The sequence below is a fragment of the Gouania willdenowi genome, chromosome 7 (genome assembly GCF_900634775.1).
Source record: "Gouania willdenowi chromosome 7, fGouWil2.1, whole genome shotgun sequence".
Lineage (NCBI taxonomy): Eukaryota > Metazoa > Chordata > Actinopteri > Blenniiformes > Gobiesocidae > Gouania > Gouania willdenowi.
Genome location: NC_041050.1, coordinates 38,765,937 through 38,779,078, shown reverse-complemented (window position 1 = coordinate 38,779,078; position 13,142 = coordinate 38,765,937). Strand labels below are relative to the sequence as shown.

General features: G+C 40.4%; 2 protein-coding genes across 4 annotated transcripts; both read right to left on the bottom strand.

The window, feature by feature from the left end:
* Positions 1 to 569: 569 nt before the first annotated feature.
* On the bottom strand, positions 570 to 4,428 carry LOC114466619 (uncharacterized). The gene is made up of 5 exons (XM_028452203.1): positions 4,318 to 4,428; positions 1,668 to 1,917; positions 1,430 to 1,604; positions 1,304 to 1,348; positions 570 to 1,235 (listed from the first exon to the last, which is right to left on the bottom strand). The coding sequence occupies exons 1-5, from the start codon at positions 4,369 to 4,371 to the stop codon at positions 926 to 928; spliced, it is 834 nt and encodes a 277-aa protein (XP_028308004.1). The 5' UTR covers positions 4,372 to 4,428; the 3' UTR covers positions 570 to 925.
* Positions 4,429 to 6,100: 1,672 nt separating this feature from the next.
* On the bottom strand, positions 6,101 to 11,521 carry LOC114466618 (synaptophysin-like). 3 transcript variants are annotated; one of them, XR_003674455.1, is made up of 9 exons: positions 11,428 to 11,521; positions 10,530 to 10,595; positions 10,126 to 10,250; positions 9,166 to 9,364; positions 8,869 to 9,060; positions 8,545 to 8,745; positions 8,376 to 8,453; positions 7,680 to 7,750; positions 6,101 to 6,418 (listed from the first exon to the last, which is right to left on the bottom strand). XR_003674455.1 is itself a non-coding variant. In XM_028452202.1 (8 exons), the coding sequence occupies exons 1-7, from the start codon at positions 11,443 to 11,445 to the stop codon at positions 8,388 to 8,390; spliced, it is 867 nt and encodes a 288-aa protein (XP_028308003.1). In that variant the 5' UTR covers positions 11,446 to 11,521; the 3' UTR covers positions 6,101 to 6,418; positions 8,376 to 8,387. The 3 variants fall into 3 exon arrangements, 2 of the variants coding, with proteins under 2 accessions (XP_028308003.1, XP_028308002.1); XM_028452202.1 differs by lacking the exon at positions 7,680 to 7,750; XM_028452201.1 differs by lacking the exons at positions 6,101 to 6,418; positions 7,680 to 7,750 and having other exon boundaries at positions 8,375 to 8,453.
* Between the last annotated feature and the right edge of the window lie 1,621 nt (positions 11,522 to 13,142).

Genomic DNA, 13,142 nt, shown 5'->3' with positions numbered 1-13,142 from the left:
ATACCATGTGACCAGTTTCATAATTTTTGGGGGGAATTTAATTATGAGATTATGTGATAATAATTTTATTTTACATTAAAAAACTGAAGAAAAGGTTTTTATTCAAATGTATCATAATCTATAATTTATAATATAAATCAGCATTTTTTTTTTTTTTTAATTATCATGATACATTGTGTTTTGTTTAATTTATTATACATTTGCTTATAAAGTTAATCTCACTCAGATCTTTAGTATTCAAAATCTTCAAATTATTATTAAAAAAAAAAAAAAAAAAAAAAAAAAAAAAAGACATGACAAAAACATCCAAAACAGCAATTCTAAGAAATGGGGATGAAGATCTATTTTAGATCTTTTAAAAAAATTATTTTGAATGCACTAATATTTAGATTTTTTAATTTAAACGTGAGATTTTAACTTTAACTAAATAAAACGTGTTCATCTTTAATGAAGGCAGCAGATCATTTAAAACCTGATGATTCAGCAAGGCCTCAGTAAAGGTATCGTTGTGTGTATATTGTGTGTGTGTGTGTGTGTGTGTGTTTCTCTGCAGACTCACACACTTTTAGTCTTTTTCTTCAACTTTATTTCCACAGTAAAATCACAGTGGTCAAACACTGAAGCACACACAGACGAGGAACAACAGCTGTTTCCATGGTTACCATCTCCGTCCGTCACCACAGAAACCAAATTATTTTAGTTTACCTTAGTGAAGTTCATGCTCAACTTAGTAGAGGTTGGATTATCTGGTAAAGTTGGTTGAACTTAATGAAGGGCCTGGTCTGACTGGTTAACTTAGTTCAGGTTTATTTGGTTAACGTAGTTAAAGTTTATTTGGTTAACTTATTTTAAAGTAAGTTACGGTGCAGGTGAGTGAGCTTGTGGCTCACGCTGAGGCTCATGGGTAATAATATGATGGCGTTCTTCACTCCCTCATGTAATCCAGGATCTGCTCCATCAGTATCTGGGGGTCAAAGGTCAGGGCTCTCCTCCTACGACTCCCTGCACGCCGCTCTTCCTCCTCTTCCTCCTCTTCCTCCTCCAGCCGCTTCACCCGGAGGAGGGGGGGGGCGTTGCTAGGAGACGGAAGAGGCTGGTCGTCAAGGGAACGCCGGCTCCTCCTGTGGGTGGGGCCAGAGGTTTTGAAGGACAGGTCCCTCCTCAGTCGAGGTCGAGCAGGGACGGGTTGGAGGTTGTCAGGGGTAACGCTGGACAGTATCCTAGCAACAAGCCTCCTGTGATGATGTCAGTAACACAGATTTATTATTATGATCCGTTTATTATGGGATGGTGTGCGTGTTACCTCAGCACTTCCTGGTCTCTACCACTCTGTTGTAGTTTTTCCATTCTGCACAAACACAAACATCTAAACTTCAATACCCACAATCCTCCAGTGAGGCTGATGACATCACAGGCTCCTCCCCCTCACCTGTTCAATAAGGTTTGAGCAGCTTCTCCTGTCTCATCGTAGTCCTGAAAGTTCCTCTGAGGACCCTGGTCTTCCTCTTCATCCTCCTCTTCCTCCATCACCTCCATCCCGCCTGGACCGACCAATCCCGAGCTCCGAGCCTCGTTCAGGAGGCGGAGCAAAGCCACCAGGTACGCTGCGGGAGCATTTGATTGGTTTGTATTAGTTTGTAACAAAAACATAAAGACATGAAGCTCACCTGCTCGCTGCTCCGCCTCCTCCTCCCTCCTCTGGTCTCTCTCCACCAATCGCTGCAGGGCCTGCTCCAGGCTCCTCCCCCTCCAGTCGTTTGATCGGTAGTACAAGTTGTTGGCCCCGCCCCCTTGTCCTGCCACCTGGTACGACATCATTTCGTCTTCGTACGGCTGCAGGTCTCTGCGCTGGCGTCTGACTTCGCCCATCGAGACATCTAGTCCACGCCCCCCTCTGCCACGTGACGAAGGAAAAGGCTGAGTGAGGAAGGTCAGAGGTTAACGCTATTAGTGTGTGTTACATGTATGTTCTTGTGTGTGTCTGATCGGTTATTGTTTGAAAACACAGAAGCTCCGCCCCTTTACTCTTTGACCCTGCTGAGTAAGCGCTCTAAGCCAACCAATCATGTGCGATTGAAATCGGAGCCACCAGTTTAGAAGCTTTATAAAGCTCAATGTTTTAACGTCTCAAATGTAATAACACAATGAGACAAACACAACACATGAAACAAGGACTAAAAAAGTACTTTTCCTGCTGTGGATGGATGGATGTGTAATAATAATTGTGCAGTGTTGAGGTAAGGAAGAGGAGGAGTAATGATGAAGGTTTAATGGTGCAGACAAGGCTGAAATAATGGGCTTTGGCATCACGAGCTGATTCTGCAGCAGATTTAATTTCCTGATCAGTTTGTTAGGAACAAACACAATGTGTCAGTCAACAGGATTAGACACTGTTACACTGTTAGTGTGAGTGATGAAGAGGAACAAAGCAGAGTCTCAACCAGCAGGTAAACCAGTAAAACCAGTATAATGCCAGTATAACACTGCTGTTCTGTTTAAACTGGTGTCTGTTTTAACTGATGACCAGTTAACACTCATCAGCAGATGGTATGTCTTCGCAGAATAATGTGAGCATGTTTACATTTAGCACATTTAAACTAGCGCTGGGACTTTATCGCATTAATTGCGATAATAAAAAAATAACGCACAAAAATATGTATGCAGTTAATGTTTTGTTTTGATTTTTTTTTTTCACTCCAAACAGCGTGGAACCTTTCCCATTTCAGCAGTTTCCGGTATACCCATAAAGCTGAGGCACAGACCACAACACAAGAAACAGGAGAACCAGAGGAGAAGTCATTGCTGTGTTTCGTGGGCGTAAATTTTAGTTTAAATAAAAACACTGGATGGAAAACTAAAGCCCAGTTGTGTGAAAATTGATTGAGAAAGAGTTTGTGGATCAGTGGAGCTCGGCTAGCCTCAGCTAATGCTAAAGATGTAGCAGCTAGCATCTCAATGCTAAACATGTAGCAGCTAACACCTCAATACTAAACTAGCGCCTCAATGCTGAACATGTAGCAGCTAGAGCCTCAATGCTAAGCTAGCACTTCAATGCTAACATGTAGAAGCTAGTACCTCAATGCTAACATGTATCCGCTAACACCTCCATGCTAACATGTAGCAGCTAGCAGGGACAATGGTCCTAGTGGAGCAGACAGTGTCTCCAATCCACACTGACACTCAGACAGGGTTCAGAACCAATAATAAATCCATGAGTGACAAATGATCAAAGTCAGTGATAAATGATTGTAGTGGTAGAGGATGTGGGCGGGGCTAGAAGCGCTGCTACAGATAGCATCGTCTGACCAAACTTATCAACTGTTATGTAGAAAAACTATTTCAGACTAAATTCATCATCTTCATCAGTTGTTCTGTTTATTTCATGATTTCCACAGATATTATAAATATTTTACACTGTTCAGTTTATATTTCTCTAGAATGTTTTGAACTAAGTGATGTTTTTTTATTTCAATACAAAAACACATTTGTTCTAGAAAGTTTACTAAAAATCCAGAAAAGCATGAATATATCTTAGTTAAATGTAAGTTAGTGCTTTGTGAACAATGTAATCATACAATTCTTTACTCATATTACACATTATGTTAGCATCCTGTGATAGAAATAATAAACACTATTTAGTTGTTTAAGATCTTTTAATAATTTCATTGATTCAGTCAGATATCAACATACATGTAAACTGGAAAACGTTGTTTCTAGTGTCAAATATTGTCATTAAATTAATTTAGATTAATTCATTACAAATTCTCTAATTAATTAGATTTTAAGCGACTCACACCACTAGTTTAAATATCCTAAACCAGGACAAACAGGTGATAGATCACCTTGACAAGCCCCTCCTCCTTAACCATTAGACACCACTGCGCTCAACATGAGAGATGAGCTCTAACTGCACAAACACACACACACACACACACACACACACAGGAGGATAGATGGTCCCCTTGTGTAACACATAATCAGTTGCCGTGGGTTATCACCTTCTGTTGCCATGGTAGCAACAGCTCAAATCAAATTATCAGTTCCACACACACACACACACACTGATAGTGATATGCATATGCACTGCATTCATAACAGCTCAGATCAATTTGATCAGTCGAGACACACACACACACACACACCGTGATGTAACAGTGATTAGATGTTTGTCTCTCAGCATCAGTATCAGGTTACCATGGTGACACAGCAGAGATGATTAATCAAGGCGTTAAGAAAACAACAACAGGAGTGTGTATGTGTGTGTGTGTGTGTGTGTGTGTGTGTGTGTGTGTGTGTGTGTGTGTGTGTGTGTGTTACCTGGGTGGTGTGTATCAGAGCGGCGCTGAGCAGCAGTAGGCTGAAGGACGACATGCTTCAGACTCAACAACACACACACACACACACACACACACTGCACTGTGATTTAATACCAGAGAGAGAGAGAGAGGGAGGGACAGAGGATGGAGAGAGAGAGAGGGAGGGAGGGAGGGGGCAGAGCTACTGTATATACAGTATATAAACATACTAGATCTGTTGTTGATGAATGGATTCATGGATGATTTTGGTTCATTTAGAACGATTTGATCTGAAACAATTCAGTAACTTTTTATCTAAAATACTAATGTGTACAGTGTGAGTGAAATAAATCACTGATAATGGACAGTAATAGGTGAGCTTTACAGCTCAGTTTAAATTAACAGGATGTTAACTTTTCAATAATCACTACAATTTCAATAAAAATACATATGAGGTTTACCTGACTCTCCTGATCGTTTTTGTTTATTTATTTTAGATTGTTAAGAAGGAGCACGGTAGCTTAGTGGTTAGCACGTTCTCCTCACAGCAAAAAGGTCCTGGGTTCCAGCCCTGGGGTGGACACTTTCTGTGTGGAGTTTGCATGTTCTCCCCGTGCTGCGTGGGTTTCCTCCAGGTACTCCAGCTTCCTCCACAATCCAAAAACATGACAGTTATGTGGATTGAAGTCTCTAAATTGCCTGAAGGAGTGAATGTGAGTGGTTGTCTGTCTGTGTGTTAGCCTGTGATGGACTGGCGCCCTGTTCAAGGTGCGCACTCGCCTAGCGCCCAGTGTGAGCCAATGATAGGCACCAGCGGACCCTCACAACCCTGAAATAGGACAAAGCCAGTCTGAAAATGGATGGATGGTATCTGTTTAAAAAAATTACCTTTTTATTTTTTGTTAAAACTTTATTGAAACATTTACAGGACATGGAAACAAACAAAATGCTTCAAAGTGTAGCTGTCAAAGTTAACGCGTTAACGCCAGAGCTTAATTTGGGCTGGATCCTGTCAGAGCAAGGTGCAGCTCCTCCCAGCAAGTATTTGATTGGGTCCGGCACCTCATTTAAAAAGAAAAGAAAAATCCAACATTTTTTTACCTTTTGGTGTTTTGATTAAATTTCCAAGTATTATATTTGAACAGCTGTGTCTCTTATTGAGTTGAAATCACTGGAAATTTCATGGTAAACACAAAATTGAATGTAGACAGTGCAAGTGAGGAAGAGAGGGGAAAGTCAGGCCACGCCCCCATGCTCGGTCTCATGTGTGATTTTGCACAAACAATGTTTCTCTGTCAGCTTGGAAGACAGTAGAAAATGGCAACAAAAAAAAAAAGGCAGCTGAATTTAAAGGGCTTGCTGGGCTGCAGGTTCAAATCCACTGTGGGACCTTGAGCAAGTTCTCTACACCTAATTGCTTCCAGGACTCTCTTGAGATGATTAATCTCAATGAGACTTTCCTGGTTAAATAAAGTTTAATAAAATAAAATAAAAAGCCTGAGGTAAAGCTTGTTTCTGTGAAAATTGCGGAGCAGCAGCAGTTAGCGTGGGAGTAGCATCACCTGTAGCAAAGATGCTAATGCAGGAGAACCTGCCTCCATCAGACAGGACACAGGAGGAGAACTCAGGGTGGACCCAAAGATGAGCTGCTAATATTGGCTTATGAAAGACAAGGCAGGCCTCGGCTGTGAAATATGTTAAAAAGATGAGAGGATACAAAGTTCTCCATGGTGTGTTACACATTTCACTCTAATAAACTGTTTCTATTTCTGTTGATTCAGTGGTTAATTACAGTCAGATTTAAAATGTATAATATGTATAGTAATACTTATTTATGATATATATATATTATATATAGTGTATTGCATACATAATATAATACATACAATACAATATTATATGTAACATTCAAAGTTAAATAATGACTTTATTAACAGGTAACAGATGGAGGCAGATATTTTTTACAATTTATTGAAACTCGTCACTGAATAAACACAGCAGGCTGACAGGCAGGGAGAGAGAGGGGCGTGTTTCCATAGCAACAAGTCACATCATCATCGTCGTCAACAACAACACTGTCGTCATGGTTACTGGTATCATCACACCGGGATATTATTACATCACTGAGGCCAAGGAGAGCAGAACAAAAACAGGAAGTAGAGATATTAAAAAGATACGCCCACTCCCCTCCCACACACACACACACACACACACACACACACACACACACACACACACACACACCTGTACAGGTTACAGTGGATTCACACCGATCATCAGCTACTGAACACCACGAGCAGGAAACACGTCACCATGCTGAAGAAGAAGAAGAAGATACCCACACCACGAACAGAGAGCGCCCCAAAGAAGAGGAGGAGGATGATCAGGGTTTAATGTTCCACAAACGCTAATAAATAAAACGGATTAGTGGAAACGTCCATCTGAAGTGTTTAAAGTTTCTACACATTCATGTGCTTTTATAGTTTTAATTCACATTATATTAACTTTTTCTTCTCTTTTCTCTCCTTCCCTTAGAAAGATGTAGGGGTTACCATGGCAACCAATCTCTCAGCAGGTGATTTGCCAGTTTTTTTGGTGACAGATATGAAAGGTTTTTGTTGTTTTTTACACTGAGATGTTTTGAAAGTTTAAAAACAGGAAAAAAAAGCTTTCAATATCAGCTGAAGAAGTTTTAAAGGTTTAGACACATGAGGTGTGACACACACACACACACACACACACACACACACACTGCAAAGCTCAGAGATTAGGAGCCATTTTGGACCCAGTTTGCAGTTTTCAGGATCATTGAAACTCAAACTCCAGGAGAATTCTACGGAGCTCTGAAAGGGGCAAAAATAGCCAAAATGTCCGACACTCACAGAGAAGTGTAACATGAGCGTGTAAAATTATTGTCCCTTCAGGGCCTCCGTAGGATTCACGTTCAATTCCAGAGAGGAGTGAGAAACTGTTGGTGTGTGTTTGTGTTTCTTTTGTGTTGTTGTGTGTTGCTCCTGATGAAGTCTGACAGGTCAGATTTAGTGTGAAGATATTTATGGTCTAAGTCCAGATTGTCTTCAGGTGGAGAACAGGGAACACCATGTGATCATGTGAGGTTTATAAGTACTTTTGGATTTAGGGGCGGGGCTTAGCAACAGGAAACAGCGCAGCTCACATTTCCATCCAAAGTTAAAGTAAAACCATACAAATGTTTACACACACGCACACACACACACACACACACACTGTGGATTTGTTCTTTAAACTCTTTTTACATCATTTAGAATAAACATTTAACCCTAAAACTCTTAACCCCCCCAAACCTTTAACATATCATACTCTGAACCTCTAAACCTTTCACCCCCACCTTTAACCCCCACCCACCCATTAACGTTGCAGACAAACAGGAGTGTTGCACTGTTGATCAATTGCAGACAACTGTTTGGTCTTTTTTCCTGCAAAGAGAAAAAAATTAACTGATTTTAATTTAGCAAATATAACTAGTTAGTGTTGTGTGTGTTCTTTGAGTTATGTTGTCTAGTGTGTCACATGTAGTGTGTTGTGTTGTGTGTCATGTTGTGTATCTTCATGGTGAGGAAGAAGAAAACTTAAAGATGAATCCTTGTGTTCCACCAATTACAGACGATAAATGTGTTCCTTTCTCTGAGAGAAAGAAACTCCACACAGAGAGCACTACACATGTTTGATTAGCTTAGCATGTAGCCAACAGTTACATGTGTTTGGTTAGCTTAGCATGTAGCCACCAGCTCCACATGTTTGGTTAGCATAGCTTGTATCCACCAGTCCCTTGTGTTAGTTAGCTTAGCTTGTATCCACCAGTCCCTTGTGTTAGTTAGCTTAGCTTGTATCCACCAGTCCCTTGTCTTAGTTAGCTTAGCACATAGCAGTGCTGTCTGAGCAGGGTTAAACGGTCAAAGGGCAAAAGAAGGCAGTTTGAACCAATTATATGACCCCGTCATGTAATTAGTTCAAACTACCTTCTTTTGGTTGAATGGTTGATCAGATATTGATCAATGATCCCTAAACATTCATAAACTCTGATTCTGTGATCTAACTCACACGTTGTGTTGTTTACATCTGATTGGAGAAGGAGGTTGGCGCCCCCTGCTGGCCGTAGCCCTGCCCGTACTCGGCCTCCTGAACATTAGAGAAACAAGTGTTATACTGCAACTTTATGACAGTAGAAGAAGAACACATGGTTCTGACAGTAGAAGAAGAAGAACAGCACCTGGTTGTAGTTAGGCTGGTAGCCTCCTTGATTGCTAGCGTACGGGTCCTGCTCATAGCTGGCCTGCTGTTGGCCGTCGGCCGCCACAGGGGGCTTCCCCTCTGGGGGCGGAGCCCTCATAAAGGGGGCAATGATGCCAGTTTCCTTAAAGACAAACCAGAGGTTTCCTACCCACAGGACCAGATTAATGAAGCCGAAAGCCTGTGAAACACAGTTAGCATCTGTTAGCATCTGATTCTCAGAATCTGATCTAACCTGATGTGAGCTAATCTAAAGTATTCTGTTGTGAGTTATGCGTTAATGAATCTAAACGTTAATTCTAACCACTGAGGTGTTGAGGCCAGACATCACGGGGTCGTGAACTTCACGACATCGGTTAGCATCAGCATCACAGGCCGAGATCAGAGTGATGACTTTATCTGGATCAGTGGCGGTTTTCACATCAGAGAGACCTTTGGCCCACGCTGCGGAACTGACCAACCACATGAAGGCAAAGACCGCCGTCACTCCCAGGTCCTGATACCAGATAACACGAGAACCAGAAGGTTAGGAACACCAACAACACACGTAATTACATGATAACATGAGGACCAATGAGGACAGAGGGGTGGAGCTTCTTACGATCAGAGGTCCTTTGTTGTTCTCCTTGTACTTCTCAAAGAAGAATGCGTAAACGCAGAGTGCCGCCGTGGCGTAAAGGAACGCAAACACACCGATGGTTACAAAGAATTCTGCCGAGGAAGAATAATCTCCGACCAGGAAGAGCCGCTGCTTTCTTCCCCCTGAGCATTTGGGAGCGTCGAAGTAAACCTGGTGCAGTCTGAGAGCAGAGGTCAAAGGTCAGAATGCGTCTTAAAGCCAAATAATTAATTTTCATCAAAGGACTTCCTCAGTCCAACCTCCGCCCCAAGCCCCGCCCCCTCACTTTAGCTGCTGAGTGACACCAGCTGGTCATTAGTTAACACAGACACCAGTTTGAGCAGAGCAGCAGTGATGGTGTTGTTCCAGTCTGTTACTGGTTAGGGTGATACCAATACTGGTATTGGTACTGCACCAATATACTTACGTATACCAGGTTCCTCGATACCAGGAACCGATACCAATTGCATCCATTGGCTTTGAATGGTGGCGTGTCATTTCTGTTGTATTTTTTTCCCCACACTTGAAATTTCAGTTTCATAGTCATTTAAAAAAATTAAGTTATTATTATTATTATTTATAATAATCATTTTTAATTATTTTTTTTATTTTGTATCTAATATATAAACATTTGTTGAAACAAGCAGAAAAAGAACAAAGTAAAATCTGCCTCCAATTCAGTGCATTTTGTTTAATATTTTTTTGTCTTTGTGATACCAGTACATTCCTAGTTATACTGGTTTGTACTGGTTTGTGTACTGAGTTTTACTTTGTTATACTGAGTTGTACTGGTTTATACTGGTTTATATTGGTTTAAACTGGTTTAATACTAAATGATGTTGTGTAAACGTGATCAGCCGCACTGTGTGTGTTAGTTTACAATAATAATAAATCATGATGTGTTAGTTTATGATAATAATAATTTCTGTGTCTGTTTCTCACCTAAACGGATACTCAAACTCCACCTCGATGCTCAGGTCGCTCTCCGTGCGGTTCTTACATTCCACCGCCATCCGGAACATTCCGGAGTAGCTCCCACAGGTGGAGAAGGCCAGGATGGAAAAGAACTAGAGGATGCGAAAAAGTTCTGGATTTAGTCCAACATTGGTTCCCAGAACCAGACATTTAAAACCAATCCAAGAACCTTTGCTACGCAACAAAGAAGAAAGGTTCATATTTCCTTTGATCTCATATCTGGGGCTGTCTGAAATTAATCGAATAAAAGCAAAAATGATACTCAGCTTTTATTCAGAGATACTGTTAAACTCTTAAACCCGTTACTGCTCTCTACTGTTTGATAGATCATCTACCCTTCAAAATAAAAGCAGTGTTGAGGATGAACTCACCCATTCCAGGACTTTGATGAATCCCAGAGGAACCTTCAGAACTCTGAACTGACCCTGAGCCACGAGCTGCAAAACAAGAGCAACGTCAGCATTAGTTCCAACATCAACTGAAATAACAGATCAGGATCAGGGGTTACACCCTCATCTTTAAAAAAGTACCTTTATTTTGGCAGGTTCAGGTCAAACACAAAATATGAAACATTTTCCAGATATTAGAAAAACGATCCTGATGCGTGACGACTACATTTCCTTCATTTAAGAAAAATAACTCAACTTATTATTACCTAAATATAAATAGATTTTACATGTTTTTAATTAACCAAACAACAACAAAAAATACCATTCCATGTTTTGAGTTCATGATGATGATTTATTATTATATTATATATTATATAATATGGCAGCCACAGGAGGAGATTATTATTATTATTATTATTATTATTATTATTAATAATAATAATAATAATAATAATAATCCTCCAGAGGAAGCCCCGCCCTCCTCTACTCCTGCGGCTGCCATTTTACAACCAAACACACGTACACGCACGCGCACGCGCGCACTGGTGTGTGAATCTGTGACTTAAGATGTTTTAACATCTCAGATCTTCCTCCGTCTCACTGAGCCCCACAATAACACATCCCTGATCCGATCCATCCTCACAATCCGATCCGTGTCGGTGAATCGGATCGTTTATTTCTGCATAAGAATCAAAGCCAACGTTCATTCCTCCCTCCGTGCGGGCCTTTCTCTCCTGGAGCCTAATCATCATCATCACCATAATCACCACCATCATCACCATCCTACTGCCGCTGGATGAGCCCCCTCCCCAATCACCGACCCAAACCCGAACCCTCAGCATCCCACCCTGACCCGTTCATCTGATGGAGCTGATCTTACCTGATTTACGACGTCCATCCTGCCGCCTGTGAGAGGAGGAAGAGGAGGATGAAGAGCAGGAGGAGGGAGGAGACTTCACTCCGCCTCTTTATCCCCATCACCATCATCACCATGGCAACAAACACGTAAACAAACAAATAAACAAACAAACAAACCGTCACATCAGATATATCAATTACATTTATATTCATAATATTTATTGATATAATAATAATAATAATAATAATAATGTTTTCAACATTTTATTTTGTGTAATTAACTGACATTATTTCTTCTACCTTTGATTTATTATGATCTCATTTTGGATTTAAGATGCTTCAACTTTTTACATTTCTCAACAATTCCTGAGGAAACCGACCCAACAATAATAATAGTAAAACATATTGTTGGAAAAAAAAAAACCCTAATTTATCCAAAATCCTGCTCAACCTTCAAATTATTTGCCATAATTTCCCCAAATTAAACAATATAGTCTCTGCCTGTCACCTATTGCTTGGAAATTGTTGGTGCCTTATATACTATATACTTTATATTATTTATACATGGAAATGCAAAGTAGTTCTAATAGAAATTGTTCCATTCTAAACCTCTGTGGCCCACCTTAGATCAAACTACTTGTATTTGGCCCCTGAACTAAAAGGAGTTTGACACTCCAGGACTAAAGCAGTGGTTAAACGGTGTTATTCTTTAATTTACTACTTTGTATGCACTCATTTCATAATACAGGGGCAAACTCTACGCCTGAATTAAAAAAAAAAAAATGTAATTAATATATATTTCATAAGTAATGTAGTTGTCTTTATCACATTTTATTTGGCATTAGTAAATAATTGTACACATTTACAGATATTGTACATGATATGAATAATAACACGTGTTATGATGGATATTTTGCACAATAGGTGTTTCTTCAGGTTTGTACTTATTCTTTGATGTACCTCGGGCACAAAAAGTGTGTGAACCACTGGACTAAAGCAACATACAGTAGATCAGCTCAACATAGATCAGCCCTGCTGATGATCTAGATCATCACATCTATGCAGACTCCTCCCTTATCTGTGAGCTTCACCTGATCAGCACGCTCACATTAAAGGGGCGGAGTTTGCATCGTCTGACCAATCACAGAAATCTATGTTTCCTAATGGAAAATGTTGCGTCATGTGTCCATTGTTATTATTACTATTATTTCTGTCCTCTTCTAACAATGAGAGGGTCATTTTACAGAGAGAATTGATTAGTCAGGGGCGGAGCTTCTATATTCACAGAACTTCACCTGCTCAGCATCTGTTGCCATGGTGATTAACTCTGGTTAGAAGTTATAACCGGTGTCGTAGTATGGAACACACATGGAATAACCCTGAAGTTACCTCCAGGATACATAAAACAACCAGGGATATGTTAGTTTTTTGTGAGCAGTTGTGTGTATTTCTGCTGTTTTGCGTGGGTTTTTTGTTTTGTTTTGTTTTTTTGTCTTTCTGTGCGTTTACCCGAACTTTAGTCCCACAAATATCCCAGTTGAAGAAAAGCATGAAACAGGAAGTGACGTCACATTCAAGTGTAGCAAAGAGGATGTAAACGGTCGTTTTAAAGCCTTCAACATTAACAAAGTGAATCAGAGAAAATCTCTTTTCAGTAGCTCCTCCCACTCCTCACCAGAGGGCGGAGCTAAAACTCCTTCCGCTGTTTACACACCGACATTAAACTGTAGAAGAAGA

Bases quoted from the DNA above. Each gene is read 5' to 3' on its own strand.
- LOC114466619 (XM_028452203.1), bottom strand. From the start codon at position 4,371: ATGTCGTCCTTCAGCCTACTGCTGCTCAGCGCCGCTCTGATACACACC. The intron at 1,918-4,317 runs GTAACACACACA...TTCCTCACTCAG, and splicing joins CTCTGATACACACCACCCAG to CCTTTTCCTTCGTCACGTGG. The intron at 1,605-1,667 runs GTGAGCTTCATG...ATGCTCCCGCAG, and splicing joins GGAGGCGGAGCAGCGAGCAG to CGTACCTGGTGGCTTTGCTC.
- LOC114466618 (XM_028452202.1), bottom strand. The intron at 9,365-10,125 runs GTGAGAAACAGA...CTCTGCTCTCAG, and splicing joins GAGTTTGAGTATCCGTTTAG to ACTGCACCAGGTTTACTTCG. The intron at 9,061-9,165 runs GTAAGAAGCTCC...ATCTGGTATCAG, and splicing joins ACAACAAAGGACCTCTGATC to GACCTGGGAGTGACGGCGGT.